The sequence below is a fragment of the Zootoca vivipara genome, chromosome 6 (genome assembly GCF_965207765.1).
Source record: "Zootoca vivipara chromosome 6, rZooViv2.hap1.1, whole genome shotgun sequence".
In the NCBI taxonomy this organism is placed as follows: domain Eukaryota; kingdom Metazoa; phylum Chordata; class Lepidosauria; order Squamata; family Lacertidae; genus Zootoca; species Zootoca vivipara.
The window spans coordinates 55,220,797-55,237,752 of record NC_142589.1 but is presented as its reverse complement, the minus strand read 5'-3'; the positions used below and the strand labels follow the sequence as shown (position 1 = coordinate 55,237,752).

Below are 16,956 nucleotides of genomic sequence, written 5' to 3'. Positions count from 1 at the left end.
AGGCGACGGGGGGGGGGTGCGGCACTCATCTCACTTTTGACTAAGGGAGCTGGCATTTGTCCACAGGCAGCTTTACAGGTCATGTGGCCAGCATGAATAAACTGCTTCTGGTGCAACGGAACACCATGATGGAAGAGCGCACGGAAACACCGTTTACCTGCCCACTGCAGCAGTACCTATTTATTTACTTGCATTGGCATGCTTTCAAACTGCTAGGTTGGCAGGAGCTGGGACAGAGCAACGGGAGCTCACATTGTCGCGGGGATTCAAACTGGTGGCCTTCCGATCAACAAGCCTAAGAGGCTTGGTGGTTTAGAGCAGTGTTTTTCAACCACTGTTCCGCGGCACACTAGTGTGCCGCGAGATGTTGCCTGGTGTGCCGTGGGGAAAATTGAAAAATTTGATTTATATATAGTCAATATAGGCACAGAGTTAATTTTTTTAACCTTTTCTAATGGTGGTGTGCCTCGTGATTTTTTTCATGAAACAAGTGTGCCTTTGCCCAAAAAAGGTTGAAAAGCACTGGTTTAGTCAGACCATAGTGCCACCCACATCTACAAAAAGGTGTAAGAGCTCAGTGGTGGGTGTGTTATTTGCCTTGCAGGCTGTTCTCTCATTTTAGAAGTACATAGCTCATTAGGAGTTCTGGAGTGGTGGAGCCTATGAAGTCTACTAGAATGGCCCTCAGCCAAAAGAAGCCTGCTTCTTAGGCATGCTTTATCAAATGACTGCCTTCTCTCTAGCTGACCGTCATGCTGCAGTTGGTGGTAGTGGTAAGCAAGCAAAGCCCCCTCCATAAATAGTGCATCAGCACTGTATTGCAATGTCGTAATCTGGCAGCAAAGGGGGGCATTATTTTGTACTCCCTTCCCCCCACTATGTGCTTATATGACATGAGAGGGGTGTTGAATCAGTGGAGTGCACAATCCTAATTGTCAGCGCTAGGGTGGGTTTTTTAAAAGACCTTAGAAAAATACAAGTGTGAAGTACTCTTTAGATCGGGGTAGTCAATTTTTTATACCTACCACCCACTAATGCATCTTGATGGCAAAATTTCCTTACCGCCCACCAGTGCTGCAACCCCCTGCCGCCCACCTGGAATCCTGAAACGCCCACTAGTGGGCAGTAGGGACCAGGTTGACTGACTGTTGCATCAGTATTCCACAAAGGAGATCAAGGTGGTGTCCGTTATTCTCCCTCTTCACAGTTAAGCCCCACAATAGCTCTGGCACGTAGGTTCGGCTGAGGAGATCCCGCAGTCGGTGGCAGTAAGCCAGGAGCGGTGGCTCTCGATACTGGGCTTCAACTGCCATCATAAGTGGCTTTTGTCCATGTTGGTGGCAGCTAGCGGTCCACATGCACATCCTTGTCTCTCACGTAGCATGTGGCGAGTACACAAAAGCCGCAGGGGAAAGCGGGGTGCGCGCATGCGTGTAGCTGGTACTTGAGGGCTTCCAGCAGTCGCCCGTTAGGATCCCCGCAGGGGCGAAGAGGTCTCCGGCCTTCATCAGAAGTGGTTCACCAGCGGCCAGCGATGAGGCATGATGGGAGTTGTAGTCCAGTAACTGCCTGAAGGCTCCACGTGGCTGGCGCCAGGCTCCTACGGTAGAGACAGACATTTAACTATCCCCTGAACTGACAGCGGCTCTTCGCGCGCTTGAAGGGCCGCCTCCATTCATCAACCCGCGCGCTACCCGCCGCCCAAGGAAGACACGACCTGAGACCCCGCCGCTCTTCCCGCCCAACGAGCCACGTGACTGACTCCGCCCCCTCCGCCAATGCTTTCCCCCCACCGCCCCTTTTGTCCTTCGTCGGATGCCGTCGTCTTCCTTAGTAGAGAACGCGAGACTCCGCCCGCCATCTTCTTCCTCGCTGCTTGTGGTGCCGCCGCTGCCGCCGCCACCACCCGGTTCCGACCGAGGTACGCCTGCGGGAGATGGGTAAGGCGACGGGGAGAAGGAGGGGATGTCCGCAGGCTTCTCTCCGCCGTCGCTGGCCCCTCCCGCCGCGCACGGCTCCCTCGCGCCCTCTTGACGCCCGGCCCATCCGCGCCCCCTGGGTGCCGACTCCCCACATGGCCTGAACTTCCCCGCCCCACCCCCAGAATCTGTGTTTCTTAGTTTTTTACGCTCGCTCTTTAGCTTGTTGGGGAGACGGGGGCGGTTCCCACTTGTGGCTTACAAGTGTCCTCGGTCTTTTAAGAATTAAATGGCCTGGCACAAAAGGGAAAGGGGAGAAGGAGGGAGAAGGGAAAAGACACACTCAAGCATTTCCCCTGCTTTCTCTCTCCTTTACAGTGGTTACTCGAGGTTTTGGTCTTGCATATTTACAGGGACCAGGAAGTCTGTCCCTTTATTGCTGGAGCTCCCATTGCTCCCCGCCCCCACCTCTCCAACATTTTACTTTTTCTTTGTACACTCCTCTGATTCTTTCTCATTTTGGACCTGCTGCTCTTTGCCATTTTGTCCCGTGTTGCCAGCACAAGGCAGGTGCTGTTCAGGGTAATTGCCAAACTATCCCTGCTTGTCAGCAGCAGCTGTTAGTTTATTTTATTGTCACACGAAGATGCCTTAGGGCTTAGGCAGAGCCAGAAGCTGATCCACCTAACTTAGTGTTGTCTGCACTAACCAGCAGGCCTGCACATAAGCTTTGGCCCATCAAGCCAAACCCAGCTCCTTAGCTGTGTCAAATGTGGGCTGTGATAAAACCTTGAGGGTTTGATGCCTGTCTGGGGTGCATGTGGGGACTCCTGGTGACTGTGATCTCCTGGCAGGCAATAATACATGGCTTGTGGGCCGCTTGGCTTGGAGAATCGCTGGTTGCACAGACCTGATGTATAATGTTAGGAACACACTGGAGCTACATAGTTCTGAGTCTCAAACTACTGTTAAATGGGCAACTTCAGAAGATGCTGGACTCTCCAGGTTAGATGGCCATCTGTCAGGGATTCTTTCATTGTGATCTCTGCATTGCAGGGGGCTAGATGACCTTTGGGGTACCATCCAATTCTACGTCTTTGATTCTGTTGGTCCACCCAGCTCTGTTATATTGTTATATTGACACCAATAGCTCTCAACCTCTTCAGTCCCTGTGTTTGAGAACCCACATTTTCATTTTATGCTACCAATTTGTACAGGAATATTATTGCTGCTGCTGCCATTCACCATGTTACAGAGGCCCAATTGGCCTCCATTAGAAGTCAGGCATTTTGCATTGCTGATCCCATGCTGCAGAACACTCTTCCAGCAGAAATTCAGCAAGCATCCTTCCTTTTGATTTTTATGTGTCTCTTTATGCAGTTACCATGTTTCTCCGAAAATAAGACACTGTCTTATATTTATTTTTCCTCAAAAAAACACACTGGCTTATTTTCAGGGGATGTCTTTTTTTCTTCTCCTCCTCTTGCCGCAGCTGGCATTGCTGCTGCGCCTATTACTATGTCTTATTTTTGGGGTATGGCTTATATTCCTTGAATGCTATAAAATCCTGCTATGACTTATTTTATGGCTACGTCTTATTTTCGGAGAAACAGGGTATTGGATTTTTTTTTTAACTCGCTAGTCATTTTAATGATTGTTTTGCACAGCTCTAATGAAGTCTTATTGCTGTACTCCACCCTGATATTTCAGCATATAAAAGATAGGATATAATTACATCCATAAATAGAATAAGTACCGTATGCCTTAGGCCAGGCCATAACCCACCAGTGGGTCCTTATGCACCTGTTGAAGCCCAATGGTGTACACCAGTGTTTCCCAACCTTTTTCCAACCATGACCCCATTCTGACCTTGTTTCCTTCCTATGGCCCCTCATGGGCATAGCCAAGAGGGGGCAGGGGGCAGTTGCCCCCCCATAAGTAAAAATCAATGCAAATCTGAAGTTCTGCCCCCACCCCAACAAAAGCCTGCGCCCTAACAAAAATCCTGGCTATCCTTTTCACCTCCTGTCCTACTGGTAGAAAGGTAGCTATTTAACTGTTTTGTTTAATAATAGAACATGATTTGTTTATATTTTTTATAATTTATACAAAATACAATTACATAAAATGATAGGAACATAATGAAATGTTGTTGAAGCAGAAAAACATAGAATCATGGATCTGGAAGGGACCCCAAGGATCATCTTTCTAGTGCAACCCCCTGCAGTGTAGGAAAGGTGTACAGGGAGTTCTGTATATATGGGAGAATTTTAAAAAGTCCTCACTGACCTGGTGCAAAAGTATCTTATCATCTGAAGGAGAGCTGGCTGCCTAGATAAAACACTATAGCCCCCCACACCCTTACCTGGGAGTAAGGCCAACTGAAGTCAGTAGACACTTAGTTATTTACAGCAGACGACCCCGCTCAGCTAGGCGCTGGGGTGGCTTACACCTTGCAGAGTCAGGCTCAGGCTGCCACTGGGCACAGCACTGACGGCAGCAACAAGCAGCTCCAGCTCTCCCAGCCCTACCCATTGCTACCCCACCATCGCACTTACCTGACCTGGGGACTTTGGATTGCTCTACTGGTCAAAACAGGAGCCTCAGCAATCGCCCTCTTCCACTGGAAACAAACCAGAACTGCTCCAAGAAAGCACATACGTATGGCAAAAAGGAGCTCTCAGCCCGGCCTCTTACCCGCATGTGATTGGCCAATCCTGGGGGCCCCCAGGGGACTCTATGGCCCCCGGTTGGGAAACACTGGTGTACACTGACAGGCAGAGGCTCTCTAGGATTTCAGGCAGGGGCCGTTTCCAGCCCTCTCTGGAGATGCCAGAGGTTGAAACTGGGACTTCTGCATGCAAAGCACATTTCCACCAAATACTTTGGTGACCCTCGTCCTTTTATTCCTTCCATAAATAGAATCGAGTGCCCACTGCATTTCCATACTCTTGATGTCACCGAAGAGTGGAGTTCAGGGTGGGGCTACATAGGTAGGAGAGGGCTTGGTTCTTAATGGCTAGGGGTTACTAGAAAGTAGAGTGAGCCCCTCTCCCAGTGTGTCCCTGGGTGCTCTTCTGTAACTTTCTCCCAAAGAATGGAATGACAACATTGGGTGCTAGCTTGTAGTAGGGGCAAAATCTGCCCAGATGCCAAGTGGATCTGGGGAGGAGGGCTTGTAGAGTGCCCTTGGAAAACAATGGTGAGTATTTTGCTGAGGTCTCTTTCTGTCACTAAGTGTATGGCAAGTGGATCGATGACACAAGAGTATCAAATGCTCTCTTAAAGGAGGTTTGGTTGGCTCCATCTGTGCCTACCTTTGGCAAGTAGCAAAAATATGTTTCATCTCATTGTGCGTTTAGAAAGCTTTTTTCATGGATGTTTTGTTTCATTGTATCACTGCTGAGCATTAAAATTTTACTTTACTGTAATGGTTGTAAATGTTTATTGCCATGGACATTTATTGTACTGCACTAATTATTTTAAAATTCTAAGCTGCTTTGGTGATTTTTCTTACAAATGGGAAATGGGAAGGTGCTTGGAAATGGATCATATTTATTGCCACTTTTATATCTCATTCCCCCATCCAAGGAGCTGAAGGCAGCATGCATACATCTTTTTCCTCCTCCACCATCACCACCCTTTCTCCCATTGTATTCTCACAACCATTATGTGAAATAGGTTACTCAATAGGGTCTGGTTCAAGATCACTGTTTGTTTCATGGCTGAGTGAGGATTTGAGCCCAGGATCAAGAAAAGTCCTCCGTTACACCACTGCCGCTTTGGCTCAACCTTCCCTTCCTTAATAACTAGGGCTAGGAAAAGAAAGTGATATTCTTAGGAGCCAACATTGAATTTCTAGACACAGCTCTGATGTCTAGACACCAGTTTCTCATTCCTAGGGAGTGCATTGTGCACACTAAAAATATTTGTGTTCTAATAGACAGGCAGGCAGACATGCCTGTGAGATGGGGAGCACCTGTTTTGCCGCTGTGGATCCCCATGGCATGCACTCTTTTACGTGAAGACATCCTAATACTTCTAAAGGGTATCTGACGAAGTGTGCATGCACACGAAAGCTCATACCAAAATAAAAACTTAGTTGGTCTTTAACAGGCATCCCCAAACTGCGGCCCTCCAGATGTTTTGGCCTACAACTCCCATGATCCCTAGCTAACAGGACCAGTGGTCAGGGATGATGGGAATTGTAGTCCAAAACATCTGGAGGGGCGAAGTTTGGGGATGTCTGGTCTTTAAGGTGCTACTGAAGGAATTTTTTTATTTTACTTCTAAAGGGTTTAGTTATACTAGAACTAGCTATTGAAATGATTATATGTGAAGAGTGTTGGTGTAACATAAAGCTCAAGCTCCTCGTTCCAGTCTTTCCTCTATTATGAAGACACTAAGCAGTTTTGGGTGTGCCACTCTCAGCCCTGAATCCGCAATATATGAGTAATGTTACTGATCCACCTTTCAGGGCTGTTGTAATGATTACTAAGAGAATCTTTGTGAAGCCTAAGGGTTCACACACTAAGGGTTGGTGTCAGTGTGTGTACCAAATTCCTCTGGAAATTTTAGAACTGTGATGTTTTGCAGATACCTAAAGAATTGCTATGACTACCCAGACCTAGCATTTCCAGTTCTTCAAACCAAAGTAATCGTTTGATGAGAGAGCTCAACCCTCTTTGACTATCAGTGGTTATGGCAGGGGGAAGAAGGGGCCCTAACCGGACGTCCTACTGCCGCAATCCTCTCTGTGAAACTGGAGCCACTGGGGGCGCTGGCCATTCCACCAGTTCTTCAGTCACCAGCGTGCGCTCCCGTACCAGGTGGGCATGAACCCCCAGAGACTGTTGGATCATTCTGTCTGATACAGAACTGTCTGTCCTATCTGAATTCTCTCTTGCTTCTCCAGCACTCAAAGTTGACCCAGTCAAGCTTAGCTACTTCTTTTCTCCTGTATACAATGGCTTAGAAAAGTTGATAGGAAACTGCTATACACCAAGTAAGTGCATTGGTCCAACCAGCTCAGTGCTGTCTGCACTGACTGGCAGCAGCTCTCCAGAATTTCAGACAGGTCTCTCCTAGCGCTGCCTGGAGATGCCAGGGATCAAACCCTAGGACCTTCTGTACAACAAAGCAGATGCTCTAGCGCTGAGCTATGACCCTTTCTCTACAAGGGAAATGCTGATTCAAATCTCACCCCAGCCACAAACACACTAGCTGTATCCATCAACCACTGCCTCCACCTGCGGTATGATGATAGCAATACTGACCTAACTTGCAGGACTGTTAGGGTTTTTCAAATATGAAACACTGTCAGCTTTGAAAAAGCACTGCAAATGCTTGGGATTTCATAGAGACTGCAACTCCCAATGAGAGCACTTTCACTGTGTCCCATTTAGGTCAGGCTCTACTCTAAATCCCTTTGCTGTGCAATATGAGAATTTTTGCCATATGAAACTGGAGGTCTACATGGCACCCACCAGCCTGACTGACCTTAGTGGGAGGCTAGAGAGTGAGGAGGCTGGTGCCTTTTAAGAGCCTTGTCATGCTTATATAGCTGTAGGGCAGCCTTCTAATACTATGTATCTAAACTAGGGCTGAGGCATCTTTCTCTGGTGCTTGAGATGTTTAACAACTTCCAACTTCTATCAACCTCTGTGTGTGTGGCCAGTGCTCAGGGATGGTGGTAGTTACAGTCCAGCAATTTACGGAGGATCACAGGTTCTCCATCCCTGCCCTAAACCATTTAGGTCTTTAGCGGCTACTGGTGCTCTAAATTCAGTGTTGAATGTGTAACTACTGCAGACACTACCTAGGCCCACAAGCAATCCAGGTTCCCTTTAGAAGTATCCCTTTGAAAGCATTACAGTAGTCCAGTCTGGGATACTGTATGCTGCCATAACTGATTCTGTTTTTAATTATTTTGTCTTCAGCTGCCATGAGTTTCAAAAAGGCACTGGAAATGATTTACAGAACTTAATAGTATCATTATTATTATTATTGCTGTAAGACCTTGGCAGTGCAGGCGCATCACCCTTTCTTGCCTTGGGAAAGTACACTATAGTGACACTGAAGGGAGGGCAAGACGGGTGGAGTAGGGGGCATGGAGTGGGGGGCTGCTTATGGCACAGAGGAGGGGAGATTGGGAGAATGCAATACATTGGTAAAAAAGTGGCACATTCATGTTAGCAATTTCAGGCCTAATTGTTAGGTGGATGGATCTGAACGCTCGCATTCAGTTTTTCTGAGCTGTCTTTTTTCCTTCTGCCCTTCTTCCCCTGTAGGAGTGGCTCAGGGACGGGCCTTTCCAGCCCTCCTCTGGCAACCCAGACAGTGGTTCCCCTTCAGCACTGCAAGATCCCAGAGCTGCCCATTGAGAGGAGCATCTTGTTTGAACTCCAGCTCTTCTTCTGCCACCTTATCGCCCTCTTTGTCCACTACATCAACATCTACAAAACAGTGTGGTGGTACCCACCATCACACCCTCCATCCCATACCTCATTGGTGAGTATCTTGATATCTTGCTGCTCACTTGCAAGATCACAAAATCACATTGATAAGGTCAAGAAAAGTATAGACATATATACACAAAATAACACCGAAGCTTTTTTATTATTATCTAAAAGCTTTCTTAAAGAGGAAGACCCTGCACTGCTTCCTTGAACAGGGCTCTACAGTGACACCTTTTGACAGAACATGTTATATAACAGGACAGGTTTTGCTGTAAAAGATGTGCATTAAATAATCAGAAACTGAAAACAGCTGCTTCATTTCATATTTATGACTAGTAGCAAAGCTGGCTTCAGAGATCTGATCAGGCATTAGCCAGCATCCAGAAGCATCATGGAGCACACTTTGCATGGAATAGCCAAGAAGGTCAGGTTCGTTCTGTGAATTCTAGGATTGCACTCCCAACCTCTTTCAGATTAGGCAGGTCCACAAAGGTTCCTTGACTGCGGGTGGTGGCAGGCAGTATCCTAATGCTGTGGGTATTGTGAGGCAAACCTGTCCCGTTCTATGGTCATAGAGCATTCACCCATATGAGTTAAAATTAAGAAGAAGAAGAAAACAGGTGGAATTCAGCTCAAAGAAGCAGTAAATCTTGGAGTGAGTGAACTTGCCCTTAGTCTTCATGAAGTTGAATCTTTGGTTGGGGGGGTTTCTGCTATAACTTCTCATATGTTTCTCAGTGGCCCATGGAAGCCTCTCCATTTTCATTTTTCTATAAGCTTGTGGACCAATCAGGTCCTCTTTATGTTTATGCTTCTTCCTACAGAATTTTCATCTCATCGACTTCAACGTCCTGGCAGTGACAACCATTGTTCTGGCAAGGAGGTTGATTGGTGCTATCGTGAAGGAGGTGAAGGAGGTAGAGGCCTGGAGCCCCCCACCCTATCTGGGGGGTTACTCGCTTCCTGTATTTAAACCTGTACTTGTTTCAGCTTTTCTTTATTATGTAAAGAGCAGCTGTGCTCTGTGGCAGCCTCTATTCATTCCAGTGGATATGTCTTATTACTGGCTTCCCATAAGCAAGCAGTGATTAGCACTGGTGAGCTTCTTTAGGGAGGGAGTTCCAAAAAACAAGACCCACTATTATGTCCTTTCACCCCAGTCTGTAAAGCATGGCCTTCTTTGACTGTCTTAATGGGTGCAGAGAGACCACAGATGGAGTAAAGCAGTCCTTAGTGGATGTTTGGCTTAAGGCACATAACAGTGCAATCCCAAGCATGTTTATTCAGAACTAAGTCCCTTTGAATTAATTGAGACTTAGTGAATATGCTTAGAGTCTGCAACCCTAAAACTGGGAATTCTGAAGCATTGCTGATTTCCCCCGAAAGGGAGAGGGAATATATGCCCATAAGATGGGGTGATGTTTGCCACTTTGGGAGACTTAATAATAATAATAATAATAATAATAATAATAATAATAATTTATTATTTATACCCCACCCATCTGGCCGGGTCTCCCCAGCCACTCTGGGCGGCTTCCAACAGAAAAATAAAACACAATAATCTATTAAACATTAAAAGCCTCCCTGAACAGGACTGCCTTCAGATGTCTTCTAAAAGTCTGGTAGTTGTTTTCCTTTTTGACATCTGTTGGGAGGGCGTTCCACAGGGCAGGCGCCACCACCGAGAAGGCCCTCTGCCTAGTTCCCTGCAACTTGGCTTCTCGCAACGAGGGAACCTCCAGAAGGCCCTCCCTGGACCTCAGTGTCCGGGCAGAATGATGGAGGTGGAGACGCTCCTTCAGGTATACTGGACCGAGGCCATTTAGGGCTTTAAAGGTCAGCACCAAAACTTTGAATTGTGCTCAGAAACGTACTGGGAGCCAATGTAGATCTTTCAAGACCGGTGTTATGTGGTCTCGGCGGTTATGTGGTCTCGGCGGTTTCTTAAAAAAGAATTGGACAAATTCATTGAGAATAAGGCTATCAGTGGCTGCTAGTCATGACAATGGCCTTCAGTATTGGAGGTAGGATGCCTTGAAATTCCAACAACTGGGGAACATGAGAGTGCTGCTGAGCTTGTGTCCTGCTTGTGGGCTTCTCACAGGCATCTGACTAGCCACTGTTGAAACATAATGCTGGACTACATGGGCCTTTGGCTTGATCCAGTAAGCCAGACTTGTCTTATCTTCCTCCTCCTCCTCCCAGGCTTCTCATACTGGCAAAGTCTCTCTTCCACGCTCTGTTTTCTTGGTGATCACTCGTTTTGCTGTCCTTACTGGGGCAGGTTGGAGTTTGTGTCGATCCATAATCCACCTCTTCAGGACTTACTCACTCCTCAACCTCTTGTTCTTGTGCTATCCGTAAGTACCAGAAAACCCTCCTCAAATGATCATAAGTTGCCTTGGGTTGCCTTGGGCAAATAAATAATAACAGTGAGAAATTTCAGAGCCCCTCTCTTTCTGTCCTTCCCAGGTTTGGTATGTATGTCCCCTTCCTGCAGCTGAACTGCGACTTCCGCAAGACTGGCCTCTTCTCCCAAGTGGCCAACATTGGCCCCCGTGACACAGGTGAGGTCAGCTCAAGGGGCAAGGCCTACCTATCTGTTCTCAAGGAGACCTGGAAGCAGCACACCCGGCAATTGTATGGCATGGAAGCCATGCCCACCCACGCCTGCTGTCTCTCCCCGGACCTGATCCGCAACGAGGTGGAGTACTTGAAGATGGACTTCAACTGGCGCATGAAGGAGGTGCTAGTGAGCTCCATGCTCAGCGCATACTATGTGGCCTTTGTGCCCGTCTGGTTTGTGAAGGTATGTGAACAATGGGTGAGTTGCCTCTGCAGCACAAAATCTAATTGAGGGGGGACTTTTTCGACCCAGGGACCGCACTTCCTTCTGAGGAACCTTTCAGAGGCTTCGTGCCAGAGGCAAAAATGGGCTAGTGATAAATGCAGATTTTACCTTTGTACAGCAAGCTAATTTCTACACGCAGTGAAGTACTGACGAAACAGATAATATAAGAAACAAACACATAAACTGAAACATAAATTAACACAAACATTTATTTTGTGGGTGGCAACCTGGAAGGAAACGTAAGTGGATATTGTTGCCTTTGAATTTCCCGTTATTTACTTGCTCTTCTTTAAAGCAGGTAGTCAGGCTTGGCAGCTTTTCAGAATTTGCGGTTTTTGGTTTTTTGTACTACATGTGTGGTCTTCATTCCTGTTGGGCCACAGATGATTTGCATGAGTGTGTTTTGTTTAGGCAAAGGCAGCAAATGGTGTCAGTAGCTAGCAACTCTTTGAAATTTTGTACATTCTGGCCTCCTCTGCCACCACCCGTGAAATAGAGTGGCCCAGGAGTTGGCCATCCCTGCTGTAGAATATTCTCACAATCTTATTGCCTTGCAGCTACAAAAGCAGTTCTCTTGGTAGATGCAGATTGGATTGGTTTACTTTGTGGAGGTGAAAGGCCAGCTCTAAAGATACCATGCCTCTGTCTAACATCTGTGCATGCTCTTTCTCCCGCCTTGCTTTCCTACAGAATACCCAGTATTACGACAAGCGATGGTCGTGTGAGCTGTTCCTCTTGGTCTCCATAAGCACCTCTGTCATCCTCATGCAGCATTTGCTGCCTGCCCGCTACTGTGACCTCCTCCACAAGGCTGCAGCCCACCTGGGCTGCTGGCAGAAGGTTGACCCAGCACTCTGCTCCAACGTACTACAGCATCAGTAAGCAGATCTCTGATCATGGCTCCCATACTCTTTCTAAAAACATGTTTGGGGCTGGTAGGTAGCTACCTGCATCCTGGGACAGGCTGCAGGTAGCTTATGTGCAACCTCAGCATTGGTCTGAGTCAACTGAGAGGGTGTCCTGGGACACACAGGGTGTGATGAGCAAGCTGCCTCTCATGTAAGTTCCTGCTCACACTGAACCTTAATTGGTTTCTAAAGAACACCGCTTGAAAGGCACCGGTTGACACCATTGGGTTTCCTTGGACAACTGCCCCTTTGCTCTTCCACCCATGCCTTCTTTAAGGTGTGTATCAGAAGCCGAATCAGATCAAAAGAGAGAAACATACACACACCAGTAAAAATGAGTGCTTCCCTTTTCATCCTGGCATACCTGGTCACATGAAGCAATAGCAGAAGCAGGTAGGGTGAAAATATTGGGTTGCCAGCATTTGATCTGGCCCAAATCCTGTGCATATGGGTGCCTTTTCCCCTATTTTTGTCAAGCTACCAGATATTACTTTGAGCCCAACCAGCAGTGCATGAAGGCAGCAGATCTCCACTGTTCATTGACCCCTGCTCTGGTACTCAAAGCCTGCCATTCCTTAGCCTGGGGAGCTTTTATGGCAGGCATAGTCCTTGTTGGACTCAACCAGCTTCAAAGGCTTTAAAAGGAAGGATGATGATAAGAGAGTTCAACACCTTTTGCATAAAAGTAAATAGCTGGCAGCCCTAGGAAGATGTTCTCCACACACAACGTGCATGCCCACACCTGAAATAGCACTATCAGGAGTAGCTAATTTCTGCAATTTCATGTCTGGGTAGATGGGTTAGAACAGCCTGGTGCCCTTGTTTACTGACTGGTGGGAATTATAGTCCAAAACATCAGTGACTTGCTCTGCAGTTCTCTGAGTGCTTCCTTGTGACGATTCACCATTACACACAGTAGGACTGAGTCTATGGAGTTTTCCCATCTCAGGTGCCTCTTAATTTATTTTTCAGGTGGACCGAGGAATGCATGTGGCCCCAGGGGGTGCTAGTGAAACACAGCAAAAATGTGTACAAAGCCGTCGGCCACTACAACGTGGCTGTGCCTTCAGATGTCTCCCACTTCCGGTTTCATGTAAGCTTTTGCTGTTTTCCAGTACAGAATGATGAATGCATGACTGAGTGTGCTGAGATCCTTCTAAGGAGCCCAGTGGTGTGAGGTTCAAGGTAGAACCTCTTCCCATTGATCCTCACAACAACCCCTATGTGAGGTAGGCTAATCTGAGACTGAGAGAGTGATTGGGTCAAAGAGTTTTACCATAGACACACTAATCGCTATGCTAAGTTGGCACTCATGCATTCTGTCTGGTGGGCTACCTAAAGGAGCCACATTCTGCAGCCAGAACTCTACAGATCTTTAGGGAGCAGGCACAAAAGCATGCACTTGCCTGGTTGCCAGATCAGTGCTTTTAAGAACATATGAACGACCTTGCTGCTAGATCAGACCAAAGGCCAACCAGGTGCCTGTGAGAAACCCACCAGCAGAACTTGAGCACAACAGCACTTTTCCTCACCTGTGATTCCCAACAACTGGTATTCGGAGTCATGCCACCTCCAGCATAGAACATAGCCACCATGGCTCTTCAGGCATTTCTTTCTGGCCTAAGTAAGCATGTGAAGGGGTCTGCAGGGATGAGGGTGCTAAGCTGTGCTCTCATGGCCATTCCTGCCACCCACTGTGAATCAGCAGGTCCCCAGTGCACATGGAGGCTCCCTTTGCTTTCAAAACCTTTTGTTATTCCAGAGTTCTGAAATACCCAGGAAGCCTCTCGTGAGTACAGTTTGCTGTCCAGCCTCATGGCGAGAGCACAGATACTGGGGTGGTGGAGTAACTGGCACATTTCCCCCTGTTTCCCCTGCCCCAACCTGCTCACATAACGTGGAAAGAAGAATGTCTGAAGAGGAGTCAATAGGTAGGTAGGTAGGTAGGTAGGTAGGTAGGTAGGTAGGTAGAAAGAAAGAAAGAAAGAAAGAAAGAAAGAAAGAAAGAAAGAAAGAAAGAAAGAAAGAAAGAAAGAAAGAGAAAGGAAGAGAAAGAAAGAAAGAGAAAGAAAGAGAATAAAATGTTACTACTGTACACCAAGGTGAAATCATAGCAGTGCAACTGCTAGCATAGAAGAACTGATGCCCTGAAATTAAACTAATGCCTGTTTATTAAAAGATCATAAAATTCAACATGCAGAATTCAAGATGGAGATAGAGGGAGTTTGTCTTAACCTCAACCAAGGAAGGCTGTGTCTGTAGCCCCTGCCAGTTTCCCAGCAACCAAAGAAGGGAGAGAGAAGGGCCTCTGAGGCCAGTATTAATGCTCAGGCAAGTTCATAAGGTGAAGACAACCTGTTCACATCCCCTTTAGGGCTTCAAAAGTTAATACCAGCACAATTTGTCTCCTGTGGATAGAGGGTGCACCCTAGAAAACACCCAACACTCTTCTATGGCTGCAGGTTGCAGGGAATGATCAGTAGTGGCTGGAGTTCAAGGACATTTGTCCGCCGTTGCTGAACCCCTGATGAACTGTTTGAGAATCACTGCAATAAAGGTTGGAAGGTAGTCTCCAGATTCAAATGGAAGTTATCAGTGTGCACACCTGCATTTACTTTAGAATGCACTTAAATAGATTTAGTAGTTTTAACAAAAGAGCAAGGTTCCAGTCCTCTTGCAGACAAAAGTCTAGGCCAGCCTTCATCAACTTGGTGGCCTCCAGATATTTTGAACTACAGCTCCCATCAGGCACAGTCAGCACAGCCAGTGGTTAAGATTATGGGACCTTGGAGTCCAAAAGGATTATGGGAACTTGGGAGTCTGGAAGGGCACCAGGTTGGGGAAGGCCAGCCTGAGCAGTCCCCAGGAAATTGCCAATGCCTCACCCATCTCTGGGCCGTCCAGTTCTTTTTCAGCAAACCCCTGCGGATCTTAAACATCCTGATTCTCCTCGAAGGAGCCGTCATCTTCTATCAGCTCTACTCGCTGATCGTGTCAGAGAAGTGGCACCAGACCATCTCGCTGGCCCTGATCCTCTTCAGCAACTACTATGCCTTCTTCAAGCTCCTGCGGGACCGACTGGTGCTGGGCAAAGCTTACTCGTACTCCGCCACCAGAGACACTGATCAGAAGCTCAACTGAAAGCCTTGCGCAAGCAGGCAAACCAACTCTGCCACTTTGTCGGGGGCAGCCGGAGATGCTTCTGCCGCCCTGGGCACCTGCTCCTCCCTGCTTGAGAAGGAGGCTACCCCCAAAAGGGTGCAGGAGGGCGGTGCTTGGATGGCAATGTGCAGCAGTCAGGCCGGCCCTGAGCTTTGTATGTTTGTTTTTTTACACTGCTTTTTGTCTTTTTGTTTTGTTTTGTTTTTCTTTGATAACTGATATGATGAGGTAAATATCTTATTTTTATACTCCCAGCTGTTGTCAGCCTGGTTTGTCCAGTAGCAAGAGCAAAGCAGCAGGTCCTTGGTTAGACAAGTGGCGAAAAGCCTGACCTGTTAGCCAAGCAAATGTCCCCTGTTCCTCTGCTACAAACTCGGCAGGTGGACTTAGGCCACTCTTCTTTCCTCAGCTCCCCACCCCCCCGTGGGCCCCAGGCTGCAGTATGAAGTCCTGCTGGCCTGCCTTGCAAGGCAGTTGTGAGGATTACTGAATCAATGGAAGTTGAAGCAGTTTGAAATGGTTGAGATAAATCCTCTTAATCAGGCACCCCCAAACTGCGGCCCTCCAGATGTTTTGGCCTACAACTCCCATGATCCCTAGCTAACAGCACCAGTGGTTGGGGAAGATGGGAATTGTAGTCCAAAACTTCTGGAGGGCCGAAGTTTGGGGATGCTTGGGGGTTTTTCTCCCTTATCTGTCACCCTGGACATTTGTGGCACTTTGTGCAGTCATATTAGCAAGCATGACAGTTGCCTGCCCAAACATAATGAAACTCAAGGAGCTAGAGAGAAGGACCACTAAACTGATTAAGGATTTTATGGGGGCCGGGGGGGGGGCGTTAAGATGATCTTTAGGAAGAAAAAAAAGCAATTGGAATGGGCAAGGCATGTGGAGCTAATAAAAGATTACTACGGTGAGAATTGAAGCAGGTTTGTAGGATTACAACTTGAATCATAGAATTTTAGAGTTGGAAGGGACCCCCGGGGGTAATCTAGTCCGACCCCCTCCAATTAGTGCAAAGCAAATGCATGGAGAAAAATGGTGTGTGCACATTCTCAGTGCTAAGTTCCTGAATGTGTAGGCGACACATGGAAATGGCCTCTAGAGTTGCGAGGGACTAATAGAAGTTTCCCAAACCTGGAACCCTCCAGCTGTTTTGGGCCGGCTAGCACTGATGGGAAGCCTGCTCTTAACAGTTGCTGGGCACAAACAAGCTGGACAGCTCAAGTGGCTCCCATCAGTCGGCATACTGTGCCTCTCCATCCTTAGAGCTAAAGCCTGTTTCCCCCACCCGTATCCCATCGCCTTTCTCTGCTACCCACAGGGTAGGCCAAACTCCCTCTCATTGTTTTTGTTTGCGGTGGCATATCTTTTGCAGTTCCAGAGGAAGCTGCATCTGCCCAGCAGCAGGTGCACAGTGCAAGCGAAGGCCTGCAAGGCCAACCAGCAGCAAGCTACCATGACCCTCCATTCTGATTGGATTGGCGCTTTCCGTACAGAGCGTGACTTGCACAGCAGGAGCAAATGGCCACCAGGTGGCAGTTGCTGCAATGGTGACTTGTTGCTAGGGCTCTCACCATTTTCTATCCCAGAAGCAAGGGGGCTGTTGTTTTCGCTGCATATTTTGCCAACTGAAGTGGCAAGCAGCCCTTCTTTAA

General features: G+C 47.5%; 1 protein-coding gene across 3 annotated transcripts; it reads left to right on the top strand.

Moving 5' to 3' along the window:
• The first annotated feature begins 1,826 nt into the window (after positions 1–1,826).
• Positions 1,827–15,552, top strand: TMEM39B (transmembrane protein 39B). Of its 3 annotated transcripts, none has more exons than XM_035117607.3 (9): positions 1,827–1,940; positions 6,516–6,748; positions 8,210–8,429; positions 9,202–9,285; positions 10,583–10,737; positions 10,850–11,186; positions 11,919–12,106; positions 13,109–13,229; positions 15,041–15,552. In XM_035117607.3, exons 2-9 carry the CDS (start codon positions 6,621–6,623, stop codon positions 15,275–15,277), a joined length of 1,470 nt encoding a protein of 489 aa, XP_034973498.1. In that variant the 5' UTR covers positions 1,827–1,940; positions 6,516–6,620; the 3' UTR covers positions 15,278–15,552. The 3 variants fall into 3 exon arrangements, with proteins under 3 accessions (XP_034973498.1, XP_034973495.1, XP_088528367.1); XM_035117604.3 differs by having other exon boundaries at positions 9,202–9,294; XM_088672241.1 differs by lacking the exon at positions 15,041–15,552 and adding an exon at positions 13,899–14,087 and having other exon boundaries at positions 9,202–9,294.
• The last annotated feature ends 1,404 nt before the right edge of the window (positions 15,553–16,956 follow it).

Coding starts and splice junctions, on each gene's coding strand:
- TMEM39B (XM_035117604.3), top strand. CDS start 6,621: ATGGCAGGGGGAAGAAGGGGCCCTAACCGGACGTCCTACTGCCGCAAT. Junction 12,107..13,108: donor TCCAACGTACTACAGCATCA/GTAAGCAGATCT, acceptor TTTATTTTTCAG/GTGGACCGAGGAATGCATGT. Junction 13,230..15,040: donor TCTCCCACTTCCGGTTTCAT/GTAAGCTTTTGC, acceptor TGGGCCGTCCAG/TTCTTTTTCAGCAAACCCCT.